Here is a 12,675-nt window from a genome sequence, read left to right as displayed (position 1 = left end):
CTCATTCACAGGCTCTCAACAAGACCCACCATGTGCACAACCCAAGAGATGGTGGTGGGGGAAGACAATTCCTGGCTTCACAGAGCTCAGACTGTCACTGAGGCAACCCCCGCCCAGGGTGAGAGGTGTCATGATGGAAAGAGCACCTGGGAGCCGAGGAATGACCCTTCCTCTCCCAGGAAGAAGTCTGAGCTGTGTCTGCTGGGGTGCAGACAGGGAATGATATCCAGAGAGCCCACGATAGTGGTGGGGAAGGAGGGGCAGGCACCAGGTCCTGTGCTGGGTCCTAGGGCTCACACGGAAAATCTGGGCCCAGCCATCAGGAAGGGTGAGGTGCAGACATCCCCATCCTGCCACAAGATCTGATGAGCCATCCCCCTGAAATAAACCCTCTTCTGGGTGCAGGGGTCAGAATGCAGATACAGGGGCTGCCACCCCGGGACTGGGATGTGGGTTCTGTGAAGGTCCTGGACCTATATTTGGAGGGGTTGACTGAAGACAGGTCAGGGTCTAAGGAGCTTCACCCCACCCACCGAGGCTTCCAGGCCTTGCAGCGCCTGCCCGGCCACTGGATACGGGGTTCCTTGGTCACTTCATCACAGTCGATGGGTTCAGGGAGAAGGGGGGAAGGCAGGAACAGGAAACGGGGGCCAGGGTGAGGCCAGGGCCCCTAGGCGGAGACCGGCACACCCAGGCGGGGCAGGCAGGCTGGGGGAGCCACCCTACCTGGGGTCTGGTAGTTGAGCCGCCGCATCTCCACAGGGTCGGAGGAGTGGGCCAGCAAGGAGTCCTTCAGCCCAATTGACTGCTCGTCCTTGGATGATGGGGAGTGGGTCCTTTTCCTGGAGAGGCAGAAGGGTGGTTGGTAAGAACTGAGGTCCAGGCAGAGGACAGAGACACGTGGCATGGCCGGCTGCCCCAGAGCTCTGTGTCCACAGCTCTGCCCCTCCCATCCCGGCCTGGGGTCTCTGAGCGCAGGGGAGCCAGGGCCAGAGCAGCCTCACAGGGTGGGATGGGGAGGGAGCAGGGGTAGGAGTGGACAGTGGGCCAGCACAGCAAGAAAGGAAGGGGTCGCAGAGGCTGGTGGCTCCTTCCCACAGGGACAGGTCACGGCTGGGCAGTGGCTGCTGTCCGCAAGACCCCCACGCTGAGGCAGCAGGAGTCACCAGCAGTAGACATGCAAACAACACATAAGATATGCAAACATCACAGAGCTGGGCCCCCGCTGTCCGGCCCTTGGGATCAGGGTAAAGGCGCAGAGCAGCAGGGGAAGGCGTTCCCCTAGCTGGGCAGAGTCTTCCCTTGCTGGCCTCGGCTCCCCAGTCTACAGGGACAGGATCAAAGACAGACTGTGGGGCCCATCTGCTGCCAAGTGTCCACGGCTTCTGCGCAGTGGACACAGCTGTGTCGGGGAGGAAACTTATGCGAGTGTGCGTCAGTGTGCACCACACACTTCTCCACTGCCCTGCAGCCGGCGCTCCTTGCACACAGGCCAGGCTCTGTCTCCTGCAGCGCTGCGGTGACCTCAGATACCTGGGAGCCTGGGGGCAGGCTCTGGGGAGTTCCGAGTCGGCCTGTGCATGCACGGGCAGCATCAGAGTTTTGAGCTAAGCCTGCGTCCTGAGAAGGGGCAGCCCCTGTGCAGGGCAGAAGTGGAGAGGGTGACAGCCAGCCCCGGCGTCTGCTGAGCTGACCAGACAGCCGCAGGCCAGGCGGCTTCTGGCCTGAGCAGCGCCCCTCCCCGATGGGCCCGCAGTGCGCACGGGGACAAGAAGTGCAGGGGGAGGCGTGTGAAGAGAAGGAAGGACTCCTACCTTTCTTGTTTACTAGGTCCCGAGAGACAGGCAAGGACAGAAGAAAGGAACCGTCACTGTTTCGGCCACACACACTCAGGCCCTCTCATGGCACAGGGGGGCACTGCGGGCCGATCTACGGCACCCACGTGGCGTTCACAGGGAGGGGGTCACCTCTCCTGGCATACGCCAGGACCCAGATGGCAATGGAGGGGGCTTGAGTGGGCGTGGGAGTCGCTCCTCAGGCTCCCCACCCAGGGATCTTCCAGCCCTGAACCAGGCAAGCTTGTCCCTATTCAGCCTGGGAGGAAGGAGCTAACTTCAGGTAGCAGGCACTGGGTCTAGGTCAAGGGTCAGGGTCGAGGGCAGGGAGAGACGGGGCACTGGGCACAGGCCCCCTTGGGTGTGTACCTGTGTGCAGACACAAGGACCAACAAGCGGGCGCTGACAGCCTTGTGCTGGGTGCTGGAAACAGGCCCAGCGATGTTCCCATGGCAGCACCACCAGACAGTGGGGGACAGAGTGAGCAGGGAGTGGGAGGGGCCTGGCAGAGCCTCGTGGCCCCAGAGCCTGGAAAGGCGTCTCCAAGGATGGGACAAGAGTGCAGTGGAGGGGCGCAGGCCAGGCCGGTGATGATGTAGGGGTGGTGGCAGGGGCCAGAGCAGCCAGGCATCTGATGGACCGTCAGGCTGCAGACAAGCTATAAAACTCTCCAGTTAAAGCCAAGTTTTATATTGAGGGCGATAAAGTAAATCTTTGCAAATACCCTTCAGGCTGGGAGGAGGACAGAGAGGAACGGGCACGGTGAGAAGAGGAGGAGGCTGCAGCTATGCAAGAGGCAGGACTGAGGCGTGCCATGTGCGTGTGCATCACCTCGTGGGGAGCTCACGGTGGGGTGGGGGGCAGGTCAAGTGATATTCACGAGAGACTGGGGGGTGAGTGGGAGGGAGGAGGGGGCCCATCCCCTGTGACAGGGACCCTGGGGGGAGGGCTGTGAGGAGGCTCAACACACCCTCTGTCTGGGAAAGCTGTGGATGGCGTGGTCACAGCGGGCACTGAATAAACGTCTGTCAACTGAGTGTCCGTGGGCACATGGACCTGGAGCTGGGTCTGGACCTCTCAAGGCCTCGGCAGGGGAGACAGGCTGGGAGTCATCTAGGGCTGGTGGCAGAGGGGATGCTGAAGGTAGGAGGCCAGGAGGAGGTGGTGTTTTGAAGCTGAGAGACAGACAGGCTCATATCCACCAAAACACAGAGATGGACAGACGGACATGGCCCAGGGATGCACCTGAACAAATCCTTTGTGAAGATGCGCGGCTGCTCATCACACCCAGGCTCACACCAGTGGGCGTGCACACACACTGCTTTGCTCTCCTGGCTCCCCTCCGAGCCCAGGAGCGTGCACCCCAAGCTGCAGGCCGGCGTGGCTGCCCCGGCCTGCATGTGCCTGGCTGGGGCGGGCCTGGGGGTCCACGGCAGCTGGCCATCCACCAGAGTGCTCACCTCTTGAACAGAAGAATGGCGATGACAATGAGGACGATGAGGATGACTGCCAGGACAGGGCCCGTCACCCACAGCAGCTCGGGTTCCTCCTGCTGCTGAGCTGGTGTCACCTGGACCACGATCTCGTCGGAGTAGGGGCTGCAGGCATAGCGCTTCTGTGACCCAGTGGAGGAACAGCAGAGCGGGTGAGCCCCGGGGTGAGACTGCCCATCCTCCAACCCCCAATCCTGGAGAAAGGGCTCTGGGCCGGGTCTCCCGGAACTAAGAGGTTGACCTGGGCCTGCTCAGCTCACTGGGCCCCTAGGGCCAGGTCAGATTGGCCTTCTGGATCCTAGGGGTTAGTGCCCTGAGACCGCAGTGCAGGTCTGGGGCCTCTGGGGTGTCTGAGACGGTCTGGGGGTGTCTGGTCAGGCCCGGGGTCTCGGGTAGACCTGGTCCACGGGTTCCTTCAGGGAGGCGAGCACAAAGCACTGGTAGCTCAGGTCTGGAGACAGCGGCCGGTTGTAGAAGCCCTGGTAGTTCTTCTTGTCCCCCAGGGTGAAGGTCTCCGGGAGAACGTCCACCTGAGCGGCCACGTATGGCTTCAGCCGCTCTGCCTGCCGCCGGCGCCGCTCCCTGCCGCCCTGCTCGATGGCCTCCAGCAGCTGGCAGCAGAGCAGAGGAGTCACACAGGGGCCTTGGAGCACATGCTCCTGGGCTGAGGCTAGGCTCACCATGCATGTCAAGGGCCTGAGCCTGGCCTGACGCTGAGGCTAGGCTCACCATGCATGTCAAGGGCCTGAGCCTGGCCTGACGCTGAGGCTAGGCTCACCATCCATGTTAAGGGCCTGAGCCTAGCCTGCTCACTGTCCGTGCAGAATCATGCCAGGCACCAGCAGGCAGTGCCATTCCTCCCAGCCAACCTGCTAAGAAGGGGCCCTCTGGGTAACCTGCCCCTCACCCTCACCAGAGAGGGCTGGCTGCCCACCACTGCTGGGTTCCACTCGAGCCCATCTGTGGCCTCTAGACCCCTGGAGACTGCAAGGATCACAGGGCCCGATATTCTCTAGATCTGAGAGATGTCTCTGTCACCTCACACCCCAGGGGATCCTCCACAAACCCCTCTGGGGAGGTCTCGGTAAGCCCTCCAGGAGTTCTCTGAAAGCTCCCAGGAGCCAGCTCAGAGTGCGTCTCCTTAGAGACGCGGGCAGGCTGCCAATCAGAGAATAATTCCAGTTTGGGGGGAGTCCCCGGGGCACAGCCAACCAGTGCAATGGGACTGCCATCAGGGCTGCCCTGGCCGGGTCCCCGGGCACCTCGTCCAGCTCCAGCTCCTCGGGCGTGCTCCACTGTGGCGCCAGCATGCTCCCTCCCACGCGGTCGATGGGCACCACCATGATGTAGAACCACCTGGGTGGGCAGAGGCGAATCAGGACTGTCCTCCCCTCGTTCCTGCATGACCAGCCCCACCCTCCTCCCCCACCCCCCCGAGACGTGTCTGCACACCTGACGAGTGCGGGGTCCTGCACGCGGGGCATGGTGAGGGTGAAGCGGCCGTCCTCGACGTAGGCTGAGGCCGGCAGTGGCTTGTGCGGCAGGAGGTCGGGGGCCGTGCGGATGGACACGAGGTGTTGCAGGCCCCCCGCGCTGCTGCCGCGGTTCATCAGCACAAATGAGTATTCAGTGTTGGGCTGCAGGTCTGCGATCAGCTTCCGCATGGAGTGCCCGTCCACCTCCACGCTCTGCCCGTTGTACAGGATCTGCACGGGAGGGGAAAGGGGGCGCAGGCAGCGCCTTCAGGTGAGGGGCCCCCTCCCAGGCCTGCGGGACAGGGCTTTGTGAACGCAGACGCGTGGGCGGGCACTGCGACGTGGGCCCCGCAGCGGGACTGCGTGTGTCGGGCCGGCCGGCCCCACCTACCCTGAAGGGCACTGCTGACTTGTAGGAGTCGGGCACCTCCCAGCTGAGCAGCACGGATGTCTTCATTGCAGCCTCCACACGGAAGTTCTTGGCAAACACTGTAGGGATGTAAGGAGGGAGGAGTCACCTCTGGCTGCCTAAGGGGGATAAATGGGCCTGGAGGGCTCCCCGCTGGGAAGAGATTGGCGGGGGGGGGGGGGGGGGGGGGGGGGGGGGCGGGCGGCAAGGTGTGGGGGATTAGGGATGGCTGCAGAGGGCCAGGAGCCCCACTCCCGCCAGCTTCCACTGCACACAGTTCAGCTCCCAGCCCTGGCTCTTCCTCATGGTGAGAACCAAGCAGGGCAGAAGCCACAGGACCCGTGGTCAGGCTCTCCAGAAGGGCACGGGTGAAGCTGGAGCTTACAGACAGCAGGTTAGAGTGATCAGAAGTCAGTGGGACTCGGTCACGAGAAGCCATGTGGCCGCGCACCAGAGCACAGTGGACCGTGTTCACTAGAGGTCAGGGGGTTGTGGCCCCAAGAGGTTAGTGTTGCATACCCAAGAGCGGTGATGCAGTCATGAGAGATCAGTGGGTCAAGGTCACGAGAGATTGGAGTTGCCCAGCAGAGGTCAGTAGGCCAAGGACAGCAGAGGTCAGAGGCCACACACAGAGAATGTGGCGCCTGTTCACTAGAGGTTAGTGATCATGGTCATGAGAGATTGGAGTGTCACACACCAGAGGTTGGTGGCTCACAGTCGCCAGAGGTCAGTGAGTCAAGGAGAGCAGAGGTCCCCAGGCGTAGCCACGTGCCCGCAGCACACACCTTGCTCCACGGGCATGGTCCGGGACTGGATGCTGGGGCTGAGCGGGCCGGCGCCTTTGTTGGTGCGTGCGCGGACCTTGATGTCGTATGTGGTATCTGGCTTGAGGCCGGAGAGCGTCAGGTGGGTGTCGGCAGTGACGTTCTGAAGCTCCTGCTGGCTGTTGATGTCACGGTACACCACGGTGTAGTTGGCGATGCGCCCGTTCCTCTCCGCCAGCACTGGGGGGTCCCAGATCAGTTCCGTGGTAGATGTGGTCAGCCCTATCACGCGCAGGTTTTGGGGGAAACCGCTGGGCACGTCCTCGGGGGTCGTGATTTCCTTCTCGAACTCCTCGCCCAGGCCGGCCCGGTTCTTGGCAGCGAGCCGGAAGATGTAGGTGGCCCCTTTGTGCAGGCCAGTGACCGTAAAGTGCTGGTCATCCTTGCCAAAATCGATGGTGTTGGGCCGCGCCTCGTCGGCTCGGCGGTACTGCAGCCGGTAGCCCAGGAGCTCCCCGGGCAGCTCCTTGGGCGGGTGCCACTGGAGCAGCGCCGTGTTCATGGCCGTGGTGCTGACCATCATGGTGGGCCGTCCTGGGACTGAACAGCCACACACTGGGCTCCGGCCCTGCCCTCCTCTCGGCCCCACCCTCAGCTCCCGACCCCAAACCCTCACTCACCTGCCCCCGCGGTCGTGACAATTTTGGGCTTGCTGCGGGCACCGTCCCCCTTGGTGGTGTAGGCGGCCACGGTGATGGAGTAGGTGGTCTCCGGGGTCAGGCCGCTGATGGTGGTTTCCTAAAGGAGGAGGAGGGGCCCATTCCCATCACAGGAGAGCAAGGAGGGACCAGACCGGGCCAGCCACCCCAGGCACACGGGGCCAGAGGTCTTGGGAGGGGGGCTGTGCAGTGCTGGACCCTGCGGGAGGCAGTACAGGCAGGTGGATGTGTGCCCAGGAGGACCCAGCCTTTCCGGGGAGCCACAAGCCTAGGGCAGACAAGCTGCTCATTCTTCCTTTCAGACAAGAACAAAGGGCCACACTGTTCCTTCACTGCATTGTACTGTGAATGACACCTCGTGGGGCCCGGGTACACGTGACACACAGGGCAGACAGCCTCGCACACACGCAGCACCTCGCTCGGCCCTTGTCACACACACCCATGCAGCCTGCGGCTTCTCCTGCACCCGCAGGCGGAGGGCCACCTATAGACACTAAGGCATGCACACACACGCCACAGAGGGAGGTGGAGGGGCGGGCCGAGGCGCCACCCTGCAGGACAGAGTAGGACCCCTGTCCCCACCCAGGCCCTGGCTCTGTGAGCACCGTATGCCTTGCAAAGCTTGCTGGGGCAGGGAGGAGAGATGAAGAGGACAGGGAACCCCCACCCTGGGGAGCATACTGTCCCCAGTGACGCCTGAAAAGTCAGCCAGGGCAGTGTCCCCCTGCCTTGGCAGGCCCTACCTATATGCCCATTTCCAGCCAAGGCATCATTTCCAGAGACATGCGGAAAAACACCATGGGAGGCCAAGCCACACCACACAGAGGGAACAGTGGGAGGAGGGAGGGGACCACCGCGCAGTGGGAACAGAGCTGTCACCACCAGCCCTGGCGCCCCTCCAGCTCTGAGCCTTGAGTGGGGCTGCTGCAGCCGCCACCAAACCCTCGCAGGCCCTTTCTGCCCTGGCTGGAGGGTCTCCCAGGGCTGGGGCTCCAGAACACACCAATGCCGGAACCCAGCCCCCAGACCCGCCTCCCAGCCTGGGCCTGGAGCAGGTGATTTTTCACTCCAGGGATCAATAAGGCCTAATGATCAGGATCGGATTTAACTCCACCCCCATCTGGCCAGAGCAAGGGCCAGGGCCCGGTCGATCTCGAACACTGGCCTGAAATTGCTGCTTGACAGGCGAGAAGTAAGGATTAGAGAAAATGCCAATCGCTGCTCAGCTCGGGGCTCGGCGTAAACGCCAATTTTCTCCAGGTGTGGCTGGTGCCCTGTGGATCTTGCCGGCTCAGGCTGGGAGGAGAGGCGGGGGAGGGGGAGTGTCCCATGAGCCCAGCCTAACCCGGGTCTTGCCCGCGCTCGCACACCTCTTACTTACATAGTCCTCCGGCTCCTCTGGCTGCCACTGACCGCGGGAGAGGGAGAGAAAGGGAGACAGGATGTGAAGGGCCCTGGCCCTCAGGGGCCTGGCTGGGGGAAGGCTGGTGGCAGGCACAGGCCAGAGGGGTGGCACCCCAGGACCACTCGCCATCCAAAGATCCCAGCCCCTGCCTCACAAGCCCAGCTGGGGGCACCAGGGCTGAGGAGGGGAGACCTGGAGGGCAGAGGGCCAGAGCAACAGGGCACCCTGACATTGAGGGGTTGGAGGGCGCCGCGTGGAGGTGCTTAGAGGGAGAGGCTGCCAGACTTGAGGGGGTGGGTCCTACAGCTCAGGCAGAGGGGTGGGGAGACACCGAAGTGTCTGTATTGTACATGGAAGTGGCTGTACGGGTTTGCTGGGAACAGTCCTGGTCTAAGCTTGCTGTCCTGGTATGGTCATTCACAGCATCTCCTTTTACTCTCAGGAGCATACCACTCGGGAAGACAAACTATGCAGTGTGCTCCAGGCAAGTGATGATGTCCCACGAAGGGACAAAAAACTGAACCCAGCTGGACACGAAAGCCCTGCCTCCTTGGGTGAGTCCAACCCTAAGTGCAGCTTGAAGAACACTGGTCTGATCCCGGCCTGTGGGACGGGGGTGGTGTGAAGAGCCAGACAGGGTGGGGGGGGGCGCAGTTTTGCATTCTAGAGGGGAAATCAGGCTCCACCCCCTCACGGCCCTGATTCTGGACAGAAAGCCGTTCAGCACAGACATGCCGCTGGAAGGGGCGGGGCAGACTGGTCAGCAAGATGACAGAGGCTGTGAGTGCCAAGTTCAGAGTCTGGACCCTGCCCCACAGGCACTGGGAAAGACCCAGTTCCTTCCCAGGATGCCTGAACATCAAGATAGGAAGGCACAGATCTGGGCTGGCACTACTGCTGCTGCTGATTCTCAATACGTTCTTCTCTAGGCTGTGGTGCACAGAGGGTGGAGAGAGGAAGGTCCTGGGGCACTGGAGGGCTGGGGGGTGAGAGCTGTCCAGCACAGCACAGGAAGCGGGGCCATGACATCGCCAGACCATGGGGTCCTCTGGTCCAACCACCTCACAGTGCTGGTCTGGTATCTGTCCAACAATCCCAGTTGCTCCTGTTCTGGGAAGCTGTCTTAGAAAGTCCTTGCAAGGAGTGTGCGACAAGATATGGGAGGAGGCCCTTGGCCGTCCCTCCTGGCCTCGGCCACTTTCTAAGGTGTGGCTGGGCCCAGCCCTGCTCTAGGTTCCTTGCCTAGGGGGATGGGGGATGCCCTTGCTATCCAAGCCAGGCGTAGGTGTGGAGGGCCTTGCAAGGGGGAGGCTGACAGACAAGAAGGGAAAGAGAAACAGGTTGAGGCAAAACACAGGGCCAGAGGACGGAAGGGATCACAGGAGAGAAGAGAACAGACAGATGAAAATGCAGTCAGCGAGAGAGAGAGAAACAGAGAGGAAGGAAAAACAGACCACAGGGATGAAAAGAGACGGGGAGGTGGAGTCAGCGACCACGAGAAACACACTTGAGATGGAGACACACACATGAAAGAGACAAGTCTGCCCAAACAGTCGTGGGGGGCATGCATGCCACTGATGCGGCCTGGGCTGAGCAGATGGTGCTGTGGGGAAGGACAGGCTGTGATGTCCTTGACCAGGCACTGAGGGGACAGCTGGGCCCCGTGGCCAGGCTGGGGACCAGGCCCCATCTGCTCACCTCCTGGCCTGGAGCACAATGACCCAGTCCGGGTGTCGGGGGCTACAAAGGCGGGTCCTCCACCTTCACTCAGCTTCCCTAGAGCTCGGGCGCATGTTTACCTCCTGTCACAGGAGACTGAGATCAAGAGGACAGTGCCCTGCGTCCTATGGCCCAGCTCCCTCCTAACCACTTGGGACCAGAAGGGGGCACCCGAAGAGAAGCAGCTTCTCTGGAGCCGCAGTGGCTGCAGCTGTGCTGCTGGCGCCCCTGGGGCGGCGGGGCCGGAGGGAGCCCATTCCCGGGATGCTTCTGGGTGGGTGTGTCCACCCGCGGAGGCTCCAGGAAGAGCCCTCAACCTGCCCCAGGAATGCAGTCACAGGCCCGCCTTCTCCCCCTGCTCCCTTATCGCTGGGCAGAGTGCGCCCTCTGGGCAGAAAACTGAACCCAGCTGGACAAGAAAGCCTGCCTGCCTATGGGTGAGTCCAGCCCTAAGTGCAGCCTGAAGAACACCGGTCCGATCCCGGTCTGCGGGACGGGGGTGGTGTGAAGAGCAAGACGGGGCGGAGGGTGGGGGGAGCAGTTTTGCATTCTTGGGGGGATATCAGGCTCCACCCCCTCACGGCCCTGATTCTGGACAGAAAGCCCTTCAGCACAGACACGCCGCCAGGTGTCGTGAATCTTCAACAGAATGTGTGGGGAGGGAAGTCGTGGTAGCAATTACAGGCCTTTCCCAGGAATCCTGAGACCTGGTCTCTTATCTGAGCTCAGCCACCGCTTCCTGGGAAGTTCTGGCTCACTTGCACAGTCTCCCAGTGCCCCAGGCTCTCCTTCTGGATAGCCAACCAGTGCTGAGAATACCCTAGGAATCTCACCCCAAGATCCTGGGCAGAAGCACCATCCCCTGAAGACGGAAGGCTGTAGAGGTGTGAGTGAGACGGGCTGTGAGCCCAGCCCTTGAGAGCAAACATCAGCCCGGCCCGATTCACAGAACTCTGCCGGGACAACAGCCGAAGAGGGGAGGTGACCGCCCCGGCTGTGAGAGGAGGAAGGCACAGCTTGAAAACCCAGCCTAACAGACAGCGGGTGCATTTCCTGCAAGCCACCAAGGAGGGCTTAGGGGTGGGGGGATGAGGCCTGGGGGCATGCCGACAAGGCTCCACACTGCTGGCACCGGTGGCTGAGCCAGAGGTGACTGCCAGGCTGGGACTGCCACCAGGGCAGGTGGGGCTGGCCGAGCCTGGGTTGGGACAGCTCGGGCAGACCCAAGACAGAGGAGGGAGTGATCCTGGCAGCTGGCCCTAACCTCCTGGTCTCAGCGCTTCCCCAAATGCCACGGCTTGTCTTGGTGTCACCGGCCCTCTGAGAGCAGGCAGGGGAGGGGAGCGAACCTAGGCTCCAAAGAGGAAGTAAAATGCGACAGTCTCCCCGCCTGCCCGCCGACCCCACCACCTCCCGGGGGCACACCTGGGCCTCGGCCAGCATGACGTCCTGGATGATGGGGGCGCCACGGGGCTCGCCGTTCTCCAGCCGCACGTAGGTGACCTGGTAGCCGCGGATCTGGCCGTGCTGCTTGCTGGGGACGGGCAGCTTCCAGGAGACGTGCACGGCAGTGGAGTTGAGCGGCTCCACCTCCACCTTCCGCGGTGGCCCACTGGGCACTGGGGACCAGGAGGAGGAGGAAGTCAGGTGTGTGGAGAAGGAAGTCGGGCAGGCACAGCGCAGCTCCAGGGCCATGCCTCCACACACCACTACCCCTGATGCAGTTGCCTTAGACTGTCTGCCCTGCAGATGAACGTGGAGGGCTCCCTCCACTTGCACGGGGAAGAGCCTGGGACTCTGTGACCCTTGGGCCCAAGACTGCCTCACTTGGTGGGGAGGAGGGCGAAGGTGGGAGGTGGGGCCCCAGGCCTTCGACCTGCCCGAGTCAGCACAATCTGTGCTGTCTCCTCTGGGCCCATGTCACCCAGACGTCTAGTGAGATGAACCTCACTAGTGTCTCCAGCACCAGTCTCCCTGGTTCTCTCCCTCTTTGGCCTCAGCCTTTTGAGGCTCCCCTGCTTGGGGAGCCCCAGGGCTGGGATTCAGGCACAGGCTGTCCTACTTGCTCCATTTCCCCAGGCGGGGCCATTAAGCCTGTACCGGGAAGATGGGGAGTCCCCCAGAGGCGCTCGGGAGGCTGAGCCCTGGGCGTCCGGTGGGGACATCTCTTGCCTAGCCCAAGGCACAAGCCTCCCCTGCCTGCAGTGTCCTGTCGGGCTGTTCCGTGCATCCTCACCCGTAGCAGGCAGCTCTCCTGTCCCCCGCCCCCTCCCCTCACCTGCCCCCCGGCGCTGCCTACCGTCCTCGTCGGTGCGGACCAGCACCGGGCTGCTCTCGGGGCCGGGGCCCACGTCCGTGTGCGCCCGCACCCATACCCGGTACTCCGTCCACTTCTCCAGGCCCACCAGGTCCCAGCTGGAGTGCTCGCGGCCGATGCCGTCCACCACGTGCCGCCCGCGGTCCTCGCCGTCCACCGCCTCGTAGGCCACCGAGTACTGGGTGATGACGCCGTTGCGGCTGTCGGCCGGCGGCGGGACCCAACTTACCCGGACGGTGGTGGAGCCCACGCTCACACACGTCACCTTCTGGGGGGGTGCGGAGGGGGCTGGGGGAGACAAATGGGGGGGGAAGCAGGCAGATGGAGGGTGGGGGGCCACAGGCATGGCGAGCGGAAACTCACCCAGGCGGGCTACTCCCGGAGGGGTGGCGTGGTTATTCCCGGGGCCCCTCCAGGCAAGCTGCCACCACTGGCCACTGGACAGCCCAGCTCTCCTGCTAGACCGCAGGCTCTCCACACACACACACAGACACACAGGCAGGCCTCTAACGCAGCGCCTCACACATCCACCATCTCAT

The 12,675-nt window shown here is 62.9% G+C and overlaps 1 protein-coding gene across 5 annotated transcripts in view; it reads right to left on the bottom strand.

Annotated features, from left to right (window-relative positions):
- PTPRF (protein tyrosine phosphatase receptor type F) overlaps positions 1–12,675 on the bottom strand; it is an 84,438-nt gene that overhangs the window by 11,835 nt on the left and 59,928 nt on the right. For 2 of the 5 annotated variants that reach the window (XM_069588936.1, XM_069588937.1), the window contains 11 exons: positions 12,119–12,424; positions 11,245–11,438; positions 8,077–8,103; positions 6,657–6,774; positions 5,998–6,576; positions 5,195–5,292; positions 4,781–5,034; positions 4,591–4,684; positions 3,727–3,939; positions 3,296–3,450; positions 727–842 (listed from right to left, as the gene is read on the bottom strand). In XM_069588936.1, coding sequence (XP_069445037.1) covers positions 727–842; positions 3,296–3,450; positions 3,727–3,939; positions 4,591–4,684; positions 4,781–5,034; positions 5,195–5,292; positions 5,998–6,576; positions 6,657–6,774; positions 8,077–8,103; positions 11,245–11,438; positions 12,119–12,424 — 2,154 coding nt within the window. The remainder of the gene's footprint in view (positions 1–726; positions 843–3,295; positions 3,451–3,726; positions 3,940–4,590; positions 4,685–4,780; positions 5,035–5,194; positions 5,293–5,997; positions 6,577–6,656; positions 6,775–8,076; positions 8,104–11,244; positions 11,439–12,118; positions 12,425–12,675) is intronic. The other 3 variants (XM_069588938.1, XM_069588939.1, XM_069588940.1) reach the window with 3 other exon arrangements.

Source organism: Ovis canadensis, chromosome 1 (genome assembly GCF_042477335.2).
Source record: "Ovis canadensis isolate MfBH-ARS-UI-01 breed Bighorn chromosome 1, ARS-UI_OviCan_v2, whole genome shotgun sequence".
In the NCBI taxonomy this organism is placed as follows: Eukaryota; Metazoa; Chordata; class Mammalia; order Artiodactyla; family Bovidae; genus Ovis; species Ovis canadensis.
Note: the sequence above shows the minus strand (reverse complement) of the source record. Positions and strands in the feature narration are given on the sequence as shown.